Source organism: Amblyomma maculatum, chromosome 4 (genome assembly GCF_055883805.1).
Source record: "Amblyomma maculatum isolate TAMU_Amacu chromosome 4, ASM5588380v1, whole genome shotgun sequence".
Classification (NCBI taxonomy): Eukaryota; Metazoa; Arthropoda; class Arachnida; order Ixodida; family Ixodidae; genus Amblyomma; species Amblyomma maculatum.
Genome location: NC_139347.1, coordinates 112,309,469 through 112,325,715, shown reverse-complemented (window position 1 = coordinate 112,325,715; position 16,247 = coordinate 112,309,469). Strand labels below are relative to the sequence as shown.

At 45.9% G+C, this 16,247-nt stretch overlaps 1 protein-coding gene across 1 annotated transcript; it reads left to right on the top strand.

Annotated features, from left to right (window-relative positions):
- The first annotated feature begins 14,086 nt into the window (after positions 1-14,086).
- Positions 14,087-15,771, top strand: LOC146191960 (uncharacterized). The gene has a single exon (XM_084602350.1). The coding sequence runs from the start codon at positions 14,584-14,586 to the stop codon at positions 15,769-15,771; it is 1,188 nt and encodes a 395-aa protein (XP_084458476.1). The 5' UTR covers positions 14,087-14,583.
- The last annotated feature ends 476 nt before the right edge of the window (positions 15,772-16,247 follow it).

The window sequence follows — 16,247 nt, the reverse complement described above, 5'->3', positions numbered from 1 at the left end:
GTGGAACGACTGTACTTGTTGGTGGCGTGAGTGCATTCTGGACCTCTTCACGGATGATGCTGGCCAGGGAAGCTGCGCCAGGAGCTCCATGAACTTTCTGGAGCTCCTCGCGAACCACGGTGCGAATGAGGTCGCGAAGGGAGCTCATATCTGCCCCGGGATTGTAGTCGGTTCGGTCAGACGACGGTAGTGTGGATATGGAATTCAGCGGCCGACCGTACTGGCTGCATCGCTGCTGTAACAGTTTCTCCATGGTCACAGCTTCAGCCAGAAACGCCGCGACGGTGGTGGGCGGGTTCCGCACGAGGCCGGAAAAAAGCTGTTCTTTGACGCCGTGCATCAGGTGCCGAACCTTCTTCTCCTCACTCATGGACGGGTCGGCGCGATGGCAAAGGCGCATGACGTCTTCAACGTACATTGCGACCCCCTCGTTCTGACGCTGAACTCGAGAGGTCAGGGCACGCTCGGCATTCTCTCGGCGGTCACTGTTGGCGTACGTACCGAGGAGCTGACTTCGGAAGGCCGGCCACGTAGAGAATGTGGCCTCGCGGTTCTCGAACCATGTCCGAGCAGCGTCTTCAAGGCTGAAGTAGACGTTCCGCATTTTCGCAGCGTCGTCCCAGCCGTTAAACGTCGCGACCCTTTCATAGTGAGCTAGCCAGTCCTCGGCGTCTTCAAACTGCTCACCGTGAAATGGTTTAGGGGTACGTGGGGTCTGAAGGATGAGACAGGACGAAGGGGTGGAAGGGACAGTCATGGTACGGGCGGGCGGTGTCGTTGCCACAGCCAGAGTCTCTTCGTCAAGAGGGAAGGCCTCGGGGGACAAGCCTCGGAGCCGTCGGCTGGTACGATGAACCGGAGTGGTCACGAGAGGCGGCCGCGTAGGGTCGTCCGCAGGAGAAGGGATCATCGACCGCACCTCCACCAGTGTCACGACTGAAGTCAGAGGGAGCCGTGAAAGTACACGTAGCCAAGGACCCGAGAATGAGGTCGGCTTGTCGTTTCGAACACAGAGTCACAGCGTCCAGCACCAGCGCGCCGCCCGTGCCAACCACCGCTTCGTTGTCGTCGGCACCAAACACGGCTGTCGCGCGGCGCTAGGCACGTGGCAATATATATATATATATATATATATATATATATATATATATATATATATATATATATATTTATTTATATATATATATATATAGTTCGGGAATTCGGTGACATTTCGCATGTTTTTCAGTAATTTAATTGTTTAGTTCCCGATTTGTCTTATTTTTATATCCTTCCGTCATTTTGCATGGCTGGATAAATATGGCCATCTAGTAGTAAATATGCAGTTATTTGATATTTCTCAACTGGATATAAATAAAGAGTGAAAGATCAGATGCCCTTCTATATGAACAGAGGTCCAAACCCATAGGGCTCCACCTGTTGTCAAGACGCTGAAGCAGCTTCAAAGCTGCATACAATGTCACCGCGACCTCATTAATCACCGCACACCCATCCAGCCTAAGAACCACGTAGTCGTGGCAATAGATGAAGGCAGCTTCTTATGAGAGGATCTCCGTCGCATTTTAATATCAATATTTATCTTCTGTATAATGCTTGGTGGATGAAACGTATTCATAATGTCATATATGCTTACCATTTTTTTGCTTGTGAATTTCAACAATAGGCCGGATTTTTACGTGGTTAAGTGAAGCTGGCAAGCTTTTTGTTTTTGCTGATGCTGTAGTGAAAACGAAGATTGGCCTCTTCTTATGCCGTGAATTTCATCTTCAAATGATTGCCGGATTAGTTAAATTGAGAAAACGTAGAAATAGGCGGTTTGCTGACACTGAGCATCCTCTCCAGAAAGGCACAGTTCCCAGTTCACACCTTCAGAACCCCTGGGCGCCTCATCACGCGGCGTAGCTTCACTTCACTGGACGACTGAAGCCACCTCCAAACAAATCTTCCTCCGTACATATTGTTACCGGGAAACGCGGGACCAAAGTGTGCTCACTGACAAAGACGACGATCGAGGAACGCGGACACGACGAAGCGTTGAAAAAGAGAACGACGCTGAGAGAGTAGATTCTGCACGGCTACCGAAGTCTTAGCGTCGAGTTCAGCCCATCGCAGTGCCGTCAGATTAAGTACATCCCCGTAACAATATTATACATATCCAACGGTCGTTTATAAGTTTTGGGCTACCGTAAAAAGCGCCTGTAGCTGAATAATGATATGAAATAGGTATACACTTTTGAATAAATATACACTGAATATCGAAAGGCTGCAAACTTTCTAATGGCATAGCCAGTAGTTGAATCTTTTCCACTGCATGTTGTACCACTAGGCACTAAAAATGAATTAAGAGTGAAACGAACATTTTTTAATCATTTTGCCACATTTCTTATAACGGTTCTATTTGCTTGGAAGTAGAAGGTTTAATTGCACTAGTTACTACAGGAAATTGTAGATGACAGGTGTATCTGTGAGTCGAGATTTTACTGTGTACCGTTCCCGTATTCTACAATAGGAATATTCAGTCGGAATAAGATGTAGAATGAAGTGCTGAAAAGTTTGGCAATGCCTAATAAATGCACAATTTTTACCACGAGATATGAATTAAAAAGCCAGTATTATGTTGATGTAAGAATCGTCACTGTTTTTCCAATATTGGCAATTCCAATAGATTAGTGAGGTGGTCACAATTGGGCCATGGATTGCCACGCCAAAAGGAAACGAATTTTGTAGTGCCATACCGGATGAACACTGGACCACTCATGACATTAACGATGGTCGACTGCATGAAAAAGTAATAATGTCCCTTAGAGCCAATGTAGGCCTGATATTGAAGCCACTGTTTTCAACAACGTAACACTGTCAGTCCAATGGGGGTGTGCTGCTTGGGCCCTAGCTGACAGGCCTAATTAAACGCATTTCTGTCAACTTCCTAATTACAGCGGTGCTTCGCAACAGTACTTTTTGAGCGGCCTACCTTACATTATTTCTCGACTTAGCAGCCCTCAAGACAGATATTTTCAGTTTTGCTCTGCCTTGAATGTATACGTAAGGAACTAAAACTGAATTCGGATAGAACGGGTAAGAAACTCCTTAAGTTCGACTGCTGTTGCCTGACTATGTATTGTGGTCGCAAAGACAGTTTTGGAATATAAACACAAACTGGAGCACACATAGTGCAACCCATAAAACAGTATACTTCAATGTTTAGTGAACCATAAACAGAATCGCAAAGTAAACTTTAAAACTTTTACGAACGTTCCTTAAAGACAGCTTTAGAGGATTAGAGCTATATATTGACGAAAGTACGGATTGACCTGCGCCATATTTAAAATTTATATCATACGCTAAAAGTAGAAATTTATCCATAGATGTCTAGGAAAACTGTACGGATAGTGAATAAATATCTAGAAACATGTTTTAAAAGTTATTATTGCCCCGCCGGGGTGGCGCAGTGGTTACGGCGCTCGACTACTGTTCCCAAGGACGCGGGATCGAATCCCGGCATCGGCGGCAGCTTTTCGATGGAGGCGAAAAGCAAGGCGCCCGTGTACTGTGCGATGTCAGTGCACGTTAAAGAACCCCAGCTTGTCTAAATTACCGGAGTCCTCCACTACGTCGTCTCTGATAGCCTCAGTTGCTTTGGGATGTTAAACCCCACAAACCAAACCAAACCAAAAGGTATTATTATACCAGAAAAGGAAAACGCCGACATGCGGTTTGGGTCAAAAATGTAGAAGTTTCGGCTTTCATACGGAAGCCTTGTTCACTGAAAAAAATAGCTCGAAGATAGCTGCTTAAGAACGTTTTAATAATCGCCCGAGGCATCTTGCATACGCAGTCGGTAGATTGCTATCGTTGCCATTAAGCGTCTTTTTTTTGTCGTCTGTATCAGCAGACTAGAGATATTGGCTTGAAAGCCCGTTCCTCTCCTTGCCGATCACGGAAGCCTCTTCCAAATAGACGTCATGTCCAGTTGATATGGCGTGCTCTGAAACTGTACTGGAACCGATTTTCTTGTTTTCGACGTCTTTCATGTGTTCCTGTAGGCGACTTTTATAATTCTGGCTTTCGCCCAAATATTCAGCGCAGGGAATCTTGTACACCCCGCCGGGAAATTATTTTCCTAGTTTGTCCTTCACGCTCAACAGCTCATGTCGTATCTTGCCAGCGGGAACGTGTGCAACGTGACCGTTTTCTGTACGGAGCACACATCCCAGTGCCTCACTTATGCCCGGTATATACGGAATGGCGACACGTGATTGGCAATAGCCAAGGTCCGGGTTTATTAGGGGGCAAGAGCGGCGCTCCACGGCGTTCACAAATTTTTTGGGGTAGCCACAACTGACCAGCTCACGGCGTACTTCCGTCAAGTCTGAGGCATGGTCCCCAGGTCTTTAGCAGATTTTGCGGGATAGTTCAAATAATGAGGCTGCAGCGGCGCATTTAATGCAGAACGGGTTCACAGAGCTAAAATGCAATTACGTGTACGTGTGGGTGCTCTTCCTAAAGAGTCGGAAGGAAAGGTTGTTGCCATCTCGTTGCACTAAAACGTCCAAAAAAGGCAGACGCTTGGCAACATACTCCTGAACCATGAACGTGATGGCCTTTTCCCCACTGTTGAGATGCTCCGTGAAGGTGATGAGCGCGTCCTTCTTGTTGACACAAAAGCAGTCATTATTATATCCCATGACAACTTTTGGCCGTGGTTACAAAGAAGCCAGAGCCCGGTTTTCTATGAATTTTATGGTAAGGTTAACGGCAGGGACAGATATTGAAGCACCCAAAGCAGTGCCGTTCATGTGTTTGTAGAATGTGCCTCAAAAGACGAAGTATGTGTTTTCGAGGCACAATTTGAGCAGCCTCAGTCGGTCCTGTGCCTCGATGGGTGTCTTCGCGCTGAGCATCTCGTCGTTGCCAAGTGCAACCGCGCACACCTCTACCGCCAAGCTCACTGGGACGCTTTTGAACGAAAGACAACAAGAAGTGGTCTTCTCCACGTGAGGTCACGCACCTTTCCAGTGAACTCCTACGAGTTTCGTATAAATGTAGACACTTTTCCAACTAGCGGCGCGAACACATGGTGGAGGTAGCCTGAGTGTTCGTGCTAAAGTGAATGGGTGAAATCCAATATTGGTCGCATAGGGACGCCCTCCTTGTGAATTTTTGAAAGGTCGTAGAAGGCAGGTGCTAACTCATTAAGGCAGAGCAGCCTGTAGTATAGAGACTTGTGCTGTGGAGGTACGAAGCCGAAAACTTGGCGAGAAATTTTTGTAGCTCTCGTTCAATCTTTAGCGTACGACCTTCAGAACTACATACGTACTCATGTCTTGGAGGAGCTCTGTAATCGTTCGTCGTATTCGGTGCTGTTCAAGATGACGGTTGCATTAACCTTGTCAGCAGGGAGGATAACAATTTCTTGGTTTCTACGCAGGCTGTTGACTGCATGGTGCTCCTCATGCAGCATGTAGGTGGGCTGTCGGTACGGAAAGGTAGCAAGAATGCTCACTGCTCGTACAGGCTCGAACACGAGCAGTGAGTATTCCTGCTACCCTTCCGTCCCGACAGCCCAACCACATACTGGATGAGAGCGCCATGCAGTCAACAGCCTGCGTAGAAACCAAGAAATTATATCCCCCCTGATGAGGAGGGTAACGCAACCGTCATCTTGAACAGCACCGAGAACGACAAAAAAATGACGGATCTCTTGGAAGACAAGAATACGTGCGTCGTTCTCAAGACAGATCGTACGCTGGAGATAGACCTAGAGCTACAAAAACTTCTCGCCCAGGTTTCCGCTTCGTGCCTCCGCAGCACAACTCTGTATACTACAGGCTCCTCTGGCGGCCATAATGTGTCAGCACCTGCATTGTACAGTCTTCCAAACATCCACAAGGAGGGCATCCCTATGCCACCAATAGTGGAAATCACCCATTCTCCTCCATACGAACTGTCAGGAAACCTCCACCATGAGTTCGCGCCGCTAATTGGAAAAGGGTCTGCTTTTATACGGAACTCGTTCCAGTTCACTGGAAAGGTGCATGACCTCACGGTGGACGAAGACGACTTCTCGCTGTCTTTCGACGTCGAGCCTCTTTTCACAGGCGTCCCAGTGAAATTGCTGTTAGAGGGGTGCGCGGTTGCGCTTGAGAACGACGAGAAGCTCAGCGAGAAGACACCTTTCGAGTCGCAGGACCTACTGAGGTTGCTCAAAGTTTGCCTCTAAAACACATACTTCGTCTTTCGGGGCACATTCTACAAACATTGCAAGGAACTGCTATAGTTGCTTCCATTTCTGTCACTACTGCTAATCTAACCATGGAAGCCATAGAAAACCGGGCCCTGGCGCCTTTCCAACCTCGGCCCATAATATTATTGGGATATAGTGATGACTGCTTTTGCGCCATTAAGAAGGACGCACTGGCCACCTTCACCAGGCACCTCAACAGTATGGAAGAGGGTTGGGTTGGGTTGGGTTTTTTGGCACATAGGCTACTATGGCCATCATGCGCCAAACACTAGGTTACTGAGCTTCTTTATGAGTGAAAATGAAAAGTTTAGAAAATTACAGCTGATTTAGAATCCCTAACTCTTTAAGAAAACTAAAAACAGATGAAATTTCAACAAGCGGGTTGTCTCCTAATAGTAAACAGGGGTGGAATGGGATGCGTTCATTATAGAATGGAGTAAAATATTTTTTCCTTAACTGTTCAAGTTCTGTGCACGAGATCAAAATGTGGTTCACGGTGAGCTCACCTCCACATTCTTTGCATAATGGTTTTTGCTCTTTTCTCAGTAAGAAATTGTGTGTCAAGTGTGTATGTCCGATTCGAAGACGGCACAAAATCACCTCACTGAAGCGTTTGTTCTGTGTACATGATTTCCATTCTCCTACTATGGGTTTTACTGTGTGTAGTTTATTTTGCTCTTCGTTATTCCATTTTTTCTGCCATTTATCTATCAGGCTTCTTTTTACTAACTTAATACAATCCTTGTAGGGAATTGGTATTTTCTTTATTTTCTTAGTTCGAGCTTGTGCAGCACATGAGTCGGCTACTTCGTTACCATCTATCCCAACATGGCTAGGAACCCAGCAAAAGACTATGGTTTGGCCTTGCGTTGTGATTTTTTCTATGCCGTGAATGATGTTCCCTACTATAGGCTCAACTGCATTTTTGGAATGTAATGCCGTAAGCACACTTAAAGAATCGGTATAGATTATGCTCTTTTCACAGTCCTGTTGCATAATTTTATTTACAGCTACATAGACAGCGTAACATTCTGCAGTAAATATTGAGGCACTGTTAGGTAGCCTTATGACTTTTTCTCTGTTGCCTTGCACGACAGCACATCCAACATAATTTGCTGTTTTTGATCCATCTGTGAAAAATTCTGTGAAGTTCATATACTTCTCTCGTAGTGCTAGGTATTCCTGTAATATGTGTTCGTGTGCTGTTTGATTTTTTCGGAAGGCTGTCAGTGTGAGGTCACATGTAGAGGGAAGGCTGTACCAGGGCGGAAATGGATACTGTCTCTGGGCTACAGTTGGAAGTGCATCCAGTATTCCTAAATCTTGGCATATTTCTTCAAAGCGGAGTAGTAAAGGCCTGATAGCATGGGGTTTGTTTATGAACAGTGTTCTGGAAGGGCACTTTGTAACTAAGGGGAAACAGATATGTTTTGGTAAAGATCTTATCCTGAGTATGTATTCGCATGTAAGCATGCTCCTCCTGTCGGCTAGGGGTGGTTCATTTGCTTCTACATAGATGCTTTTAATGGGGGATGTTCTGTATGCACCACTAGAAAGACGTAAGCCGAGGTTATGTATTGGGTCTAATCGCTTTAGATATGATGACCTCGCGGAGCCATACACAATACAACCGTAATCTAAACTGGAGCGTACAAGAGAGCGGTAAATGTGTAAGAGGCATGTTCGATCGGATCCCCAGTGCTTCTTTGAGAGAACTTTGAGTATGTTGAGGGACTTAGAAGCTTTCTTCTTAAGGTTAGTTATGTGAGGCAGGAATGTTAATTTTTTATCAAAAGTTATACCTAAAAATTTGTGTTTATTTTTTACTGGCAGTTCAGCTTCATTTAGGTATAAAGTTGGATCTGTCTGTAGGCCTCTCTTCAGTGAAAAAAGAACAGCTACTGTTTTTTGAGGGGAGAATTTAAACCCATTCCTGTCTGCCCATGTAGCTAACTTATTCAATGTTATCTGTATTTGCCTCTCACAGGATGATATGTTGGATGATGTATAGGCAATTTGCAAATCATCAACGTAGAGTGAATACATAACAGACTCTGGGATTGCTTTACTTATACTATTCATTTTTACAACAAACAATGTAGTACTTAAAATACATCCCTGTGGTACGCCATTCTCTTGGATAAATGTTTTTGACATAGTTGTGCCTAGACGAACATTAAATGAGCGGTTAGAGAGGAAATCACGCAAGATGTTTAGCATTCTCCCACGGATGCCCAAGTCTGCAAGGTCACGCAATATTCCGAACCTCCATGTTGTGTCGTATGCCTTTTCAAGATCGAAGAAGACCGCTAGACAGTGCTGTCTGTGTATGAATGCTTCTCGGACGGTATTTTCCAGACGGACAAGATGGTCAGTTGTACAACATGCCTTCTTAAAGCCACACTGATGAATATCGAGAAGCTCTTGGGATTCTAGGATAAACATTAATCTAATATTAAGAATACTCTCAAATGATTTTGCCAGACAGCTAGTTAATGATATTGGCCTATAACTGCTGGCCGAAGTTGGTGGTTTGCCATGCTTCAAAAATGGTACAACAAGAGCTTTTTTCCACGCCTCCGGTATCTGTCCTACTACCCATATCTTGTTGAAAAACTTTAGAAGGGCTTCTACAGATGGCTCAGAGAGGTGGGACAACATTTCATAATGTATCTCGTCGGGGCCTGGGGCAGTCTTTTTGCCAGTAGATAGAACTCTATGAATTTCTTGTATTGTGATTAAACTGTTAATCAGTTCGTTGCTGCCACCGCTAGTTGGGAGTTTCTGTTTTTCAGCTGTGATTTTATATCTTAAGAATGATTCTGTGTAGTGGTTAGAGCTAGACACTCTGCAGAAATGCTCACCGAGTATATCTGCCTGCTCCTGCAAGCTAGTTTGCACACCTGGAGGGGTTAGGAGAGGGACTGTGTAGGGGGAGTAGGTACCATCTAGTTTGCGAACTTGTTCCCATACCTTTTTGGATGTGATGGAACTGTTTATAGATGAAACATAGTTTTTCCAAGATGTTTTCTCTGCGCTGCGACGAATATATCTTGCTTTTTCTCTTGCTTTCTTAAAGTTCATTAGGTTCTCGTGCGTTGGGTACCTGCGAAAGACACCCCAGGCTTTATTTTGTTGTTTTTTTGCTTCCTTACATTCCTGTGTGTACCACAGTTTATGATTTGGTTGTATTTTGCCCGAGGACTGGGGGATAGCAAGGTGAGCAGCAGCAAGGATACGGGTCGTGAAAAGCTCATTTAATTCATCTACACTGAGGCTGTCTGAAAAAATGTTTTCTAAATTGGCTTCTGATTTGAACAATGACCAGTCGGCTAGGTGGAGCTTCCAGCGACGTGGTTTAGAAGGGATGATTGATGGAGAAGATAAAAGCTCAATAACAACAGGTAGATGATCACTTCCATACGGGTTGTCTATCACGTCCCATTTAAAATAATTAAAAATCGATGGCGAGCAGAGGGATAGATCTAAACAGCTCATTTTTCCAGAGCTTGGTGAGCAGTATGTTTGCTTTCCGGTGTTCAGCAAACATATGTTGTTACATAATATAAAATCTTCTAATATGCGGCCTCTAGTGTCTGTTAATTCACTGCCCCAAAAAGATGAATGGGCATTAAAATCACCAACTACCAGATAAGGCTCTGGCAGCTGGTCTAAAAGCTCCTCTAAGTCATGGAGATTTACTGGTGAATGAGGTTGAAGATATAAGCAGCATATCGTTATCGTTTTAAAAAGCAAAGTGGTGACAGCTACGGCTTCGTATTTAGTTTTGAGCTTGATTTGTCTGGTTGCAACACCACTCTGGATAACAATAGCGACACCTCCTGATAATCTACCAGACTGCTCCCGGTCACACCGAAAGACTTTATAATTTTTTAGAATGTTTTTATATTCAGGTCCTAGGTTTGTTTCTTGTAAACAGATGACGAATGGAGAGAACGTGTTTAAGAGATCTTTTACATCACTATAGTTGTTAATTAGACCTCGACAGTTCCAGTGAATGAGGAACGCCATATTGGGTGGATTTTGTTGAGAGTTAAAAATTTAGGTTTCGGGTCTCTCAGGGCCCGTTATTCGGGGTTTGTCCCTTTTTTTCTTTTCAAGGGAGTTGTGCCGGCGCAGAAGCGGCGGCGAACTAAGACTAGTGTCCATCGCTTCCTCGGAGGCGCTGGACGTCCGCTGGTCAGCTGCGGGTGCTTGTGTTTCAGGCTTCTTCTGAAGGGAAGCCTTTTGGGCTGGCGGTTGCGAGACCGGTAGGCCCTGTTTTGCAGATGGCAAGGAAGCTTTCGCTGTCCCTGCCTGGGGCGGGGGTGGTCCTGTCTGAGGCATTGCCTGGACAGGAGCCAGATTCAAGCGTGGCGTGTCGCCCCCACGCGCCACCTTGGAGTAGTCTGCCTTCGCTGTAAAAACGAATGGGTTTTTCTTTTTCAGTTTTTCGCGCGCTTCTTTGAAGCTGATGTTTTCTATTGTTTTTATGGCTATGATTTCCTTTTCATTTTTCCAAGTTTGGCATGATCTGGAGTAGGCAGGGTGCTCCCCATCGCAGTTGGCGCAACGTGGCACAGCTGCACAGTTTTCAGAGGTGTGGTCATTTCCAGCACATCTTGCACATTTTGGACGGCCACGGCAGCTCTGTGAGCCATGACCGAAGCGTTGACAATTGAAACAGCGTCTGGGGTTGGGGATATAATGTCGCACAGTCACTTTGATATATCCTACTTCAATAGATTCGGGGAGTGTGGAGGTGGCAAAAGTTAGGACAATGTGCTTAGTGGGTATTTCTTTGTCATCTTTTCTTATTTTTATTCTGTGCACATTGGTTACATGCTGTTCTTTAAGCCCCTCAAGCATTTCTTCTTCTGTGAGGTTCAAGAAATCGCTCTCAGATATCACGCCACGGACAGTATTCAATGATGTGTGCATAGACACTACAATTGGGATGTCCCCAAACGACTCAAGCTTTGGAATGTTGTCATATTGAGTTTTGTCTTTGACTTCAAGCAGGAGGTCCCCACTGCCCAGCTTGGATACTTTGTATCCTGGACCCAGGGCTTGTGTGAGAGACTTGGACACGATGAAGGGAGACACCATGCGGGCTGGCTTTTCTGGTTTTTCACTGTGGATAACGTGGAACTTGGGGAATATTTCTAGTTTTTCATTAAAGAATTGAGAGGTTACTTCGGTCCGCCTTTTCTTTGTTTGGCGATCATTTTGTCTTGAAGAAGCCATAAAGTAAGTATGCTGTTCGGTCACAGTGCCAGCCACCCACCATCGAGCCCAACAAGGGGACGGGGCAGGAGTTAAATAAATAAGTCCTACCCTCGCCAGCTGTACACAGTAACTATAACCTAATATGGGTAACCCAGGGTAGTTACACCACACACGGTTAACCCTAGCCGCCCGGAAGAAGGAAGAATCCAAGAAGAGAGAAGAAGACAGGAGAGCTGTAGGATAGAAGATAGGAAAGTGAAAGATGGAGGGGAGGATAGGAAAAGGCGACTGCCGGTTCCCCCCGGGTGGGTCAGCCCGGAGGTGCCGTCTATGGGAAGCATGGGCCAAAGTGGTGTGTTGCCTCCGCCGAGGGGCCTTAAAGGTCCAAACACTCGGCATCGGCTCAACCACCAGGATCCCCTTTTCCCCAGACACGGCGATGCCACGCACGGCTAAGCGTGGGTGCTCGGGGTCCGTGGTGTCGCACAGTACACGCAAACATCTGCTTTAACAGATGCCCCCTGCGGGGCAACAGTATGGAAGAGGCCATCGAGTTAACGGTCGAGGAGGAGGTTGTCAAGCGCCTGCATTTTTCGACGTATTAGTGGAGCAAGACGATGACAACCTTTCCTTCGGAGTCTTTAGGAAGAGCACCCACAAGATCAGGTACCTGTATTTCGACTCTGTGAACACGTCCGTCCGTACACGCGCCGTTACGGCCTCATTAATTCAACGATTTCACAAAGTCTCCTCAAGACCTGAGGACCATGCCTCAGACCTGACGCAAGTACGCCGTGAGCTTGCCAGTTGTGGCTACCCCAAAACATTTGTGGACGCCATGGAGCGATGTTCAGTGCAACCAATAAACCTAGATCGTAGCCACTGTCAATCACTTGTTGCCATTACGTATGCACCAGGCATAAGTGAAGCACTGGGAAGTGTGCTGCGTACATACAATGTTCACGTTGCCACCGCAAGATACGACACGAGCTGATGAGCGTGAAGAACAAGCTAAGAAAAAAAATTTCCCGGCGTTGTGTACAATATTCCTTGCGCTGGATGCGACCATGTTTACTTAGGCGAAAGCGGGAATTTTAAAAGGTGCTTGAAGGAAGACATGAAAGACATTTAAAACAAGAAATTCGGTTCCAGTGCACTTGCAGAGCACCCCATATCAAGTGGACATGATATCTTCTGGGAAGAGGCTTCCGTCCTCGCCAAAGAGAGGAACGGGCTTTCACGCCAGTATCTCGAGTCTGTGCTGATACACACGATGAAAAAGGCGCCTAATTGCAACGATGGCATTCTACCCCATGCGTATGCAACGTGCCTCGGACGTTTATTGAACGTTCTTAAGCAGCGCTCTTCGAGCGAAGTTTTCAGTGAACAAGGCTTGCGTTTGGAAGCCGAAATGTCTACATTTTTACCCAAACCTTTAGTCGGCGTGTTTTTTTTTTGTACTCATAATGACCTTGCTACCCGACTAGACGAGATTTCGTCAAACCTTAGACTTCACGTTTTAAATGCTCGTATACACGTAACATGAATAAATATTTATTGTTCTATTACAAATCATCTGACAACAATAGTCTACGAAGACTTCAGCGATTTTTGGCGATGAACAACACACAGAATTGTACAGAAAGCTATACTACATGGTGACTGTTTTCAGAAGAAACAGTCTTCGTAGTTGTAAACACTGCCTAATACTATCTAAAACGTTCGCGATGGAGCTGTTATAAATGATATCACAATATCTAATAAATTGGCGTATGCAACACACGTGCGATAAGCGACCAGTTTGCTGAAATACCAACTGACAGTACCTCTCAATGTCTAGTGTTCTGAAAAGAATTCAGTACCGTGCCGTGTGCTCTTTTGTCGATGTTTAACCTAAATGTACAATAAATATGAGCGAAACAACCTTGGTCATTATCTACATGAGGGCGTACGAGAGCTATCGTACATTTCGGCTTAAAGATATAAATATGAAATACTTCTTTCATTACTTTTTAAGTTATCTTGACGCGAAAAAGACCGTTTTGCTGAAATGTCGCCATTGTCATTCATCGACAATTTATTAGCTATAGCTTTGGAACTGGGCAATCGAGCCACAGCCGCAGGTGATTTTTCTTCACTCAGTCCAGCATTCAGAACGGAGAAACGTGGCGCACGAATGTGCATCTCATGTGACCGTTTTTTGTATTTCGCTGTCTTTGTTTGGAGCTTGAAAAAAAAAAACATGTGAAATTTTATCAATACTTATTGGAATGGCGGTGAGCAATACGGTTGGCAGCTGTATGCAACGGGCTTCCCCGGCCCATCTAAAATATTTAATTTTCTATCCTTAGCTGTAAGTAAGCTGAGAGACCTGATATATACATTCCCACTTCATCCAAAATATACGAACTAAAAGACGGCAGGAGCCAAGGGCATCGTACCGTTCATTTCTCATTTCACCCTCATGCATCCGAATAAGAAAATGTCGCCTGTATGGCCATGTGAAGTCTTTTGGAAAAATAGGCGAGCATGCTGTAAAGAACGGGGGAAGCCTTAAAGCGGTAAAGAAGAAATTGGGCATAGGCAAAAACCAGATGCCCCGCAGGGGGCACCTGTTAAAGCAGGTGTTTGTGTGTTTTGTGCGACACCACGGACCCCGAGCACCCACGCTTAGCCGTGCGTGGCATCGTCGTGTCTGGGGAAAAGGGGATCCTGGTGGTTGAGCCGATGCCGAGTGTTTGGACCTTTGAGGCCCCTCGGCGGAGGCAACACACCACTTTGGCCCACGCTTCCCATAGACGGCACCTCCAGGCTGACCCACCTGGGGGAAATCGGCAGTCGCCTTTTCCTATCCTCCCCCTCCATCTTTCGCTTTCCTATCGTCTGTCCTAAAGCTCTCCTGTCCTCTACTCTCTTCTTAGTTTTTCCCTTACTTCCCGGCGGCGAGGGTTAACCTTGTGTGGAGTAACCACCCTGTGTTGCACCATATTAGGTTATAGTTAGGATGTACAGCTGGCGTGGGCAGGGTGCTTGCTCAAGCTCCTGTCTCGTCCCCTTGTTGGACTCCATGGTGGGTGGCTGGCATCATAACCGAACAAAAATTGAATTACATGGCCTCTTTTATTTCTAAAACTGATCGCCCTCCCAGTAAGAGAGGGCGCACCGATGTGACAAGCAAGTTCTTTACGAAACATGTCAACAGCTTTCCCCGCTTCCATGTCGTGCACTCAGAACATGCAGAAAAAACTGCCCGTCAGATCTCGCCATTCCTAGTGACAAAGACGCTCACAGGTGCCATAGGTCAGGGCTACAAAATTAAGAAACTACCAAATGGTGACCTCCTCCTAGAAGTGCTGTATAACCATCAGAGTGAAAAGCTAACAACCGTTACGTCGTTCGGGGACATCCCTGTCTCAATCAGCCCCCACAGGTCACTCAATACAGTTCGTGGAGTCATTTCAGATAATGATCTCAAATACGTGACTGAGGAGGAATTACTAGAAGGACTAAGAGACCAAAATGTAACCAATGTCTATCGAATCAAAATTAGGAGAGACAATAACGAGATTCAGACTAAACACATTGTGCTAACATTTGCACTGAGCACCCTTCCTGACGCAGTTGAAGTAGGCTACCAAAAACTCAAGCTCAGACCGTACATTCCCAACCCACGCCGCTGCTATAATTGCCAAAGATATGGCCACAGCTCCCAGAGCTGCCGAGGCCGCCTCACCTGCGCAAAATGTGCCTCCAACGAACATAGCACAGACAACTGTAACACCGAAGCAAACGTTTGCGTAAACTGTGAAGGCAATCATCCAGCCTACTCACGATCTTGCCCTACATGGAAAAAGGAAAAAGAGATTGTAACCTTGAAAGTCACGGAGAATATTACTTTCGGAGAGGCAAGAAAGCGGCTTTCGTTGGTGCAGAATCCAACTTACTCTGTGATGACGCAACAGGGCGCAGCGTCATCGCAGACCTCGGCATCTGCCCAGGTCACGTCTAGTGACAGTGGTGCAGGGCCATCCGCGCCCCCTGTGGATGTAGCTAGTGCTACTCCACTACCCCCAAAACAGGTCATGCCGACCCCCAGGTCAGCAGGCCTAAAGGCCTTGCCCCAAGGGGCGAGGTCAAAAACAAATGTATCCGTGCCTTCTGCACGAAGGTCCAGCACATCTGAAGATGTGATGGACACATCGCCCCCCTCGCCTCCGCAGCAGCGGCGGCAAAGCTCTCTTGAGCGCAAAAGAAGGGACAAAGTCCCAATAACGGGTCCAAAAGACCCAACAACATAGATTTCCAACCCTATCCCCAACTAATCCACCACCATGGCATTTCTAGTTCACTGGAACTGTCGCGGGCTTTTACACAACTACACTGATATAACTGACATTTTAAATTCATTTTCTCCAGTTGCGTTGTGTCTCCAGGAGACCAATCTCGGACCACAGAACAAAAGCTTTCTTAAAAAATATCAAGTCTTCCGTTGTGACCGACAGAATTCAAGCAGGCTCTCCGGAGGCACTGCTATTGTGGTCCAAGGTGGCGTTGCGACACGAGGAATCAACCTTAAAACCTCAATTGAAGCTGTTGCAGTCACCGTGGTGCATTTTAAAACAATAACAATATGTTCTTTATACATCGAACCTCATTTCACTATCACACTTAATGATTTACAAGCAATCTTAATGCAACTACCGGAGCCATATATTTTAGTAGGGGATTTTAATGCTCATTCACCCTTTTGGGGAAGCGAAAAAACGGACGCCAG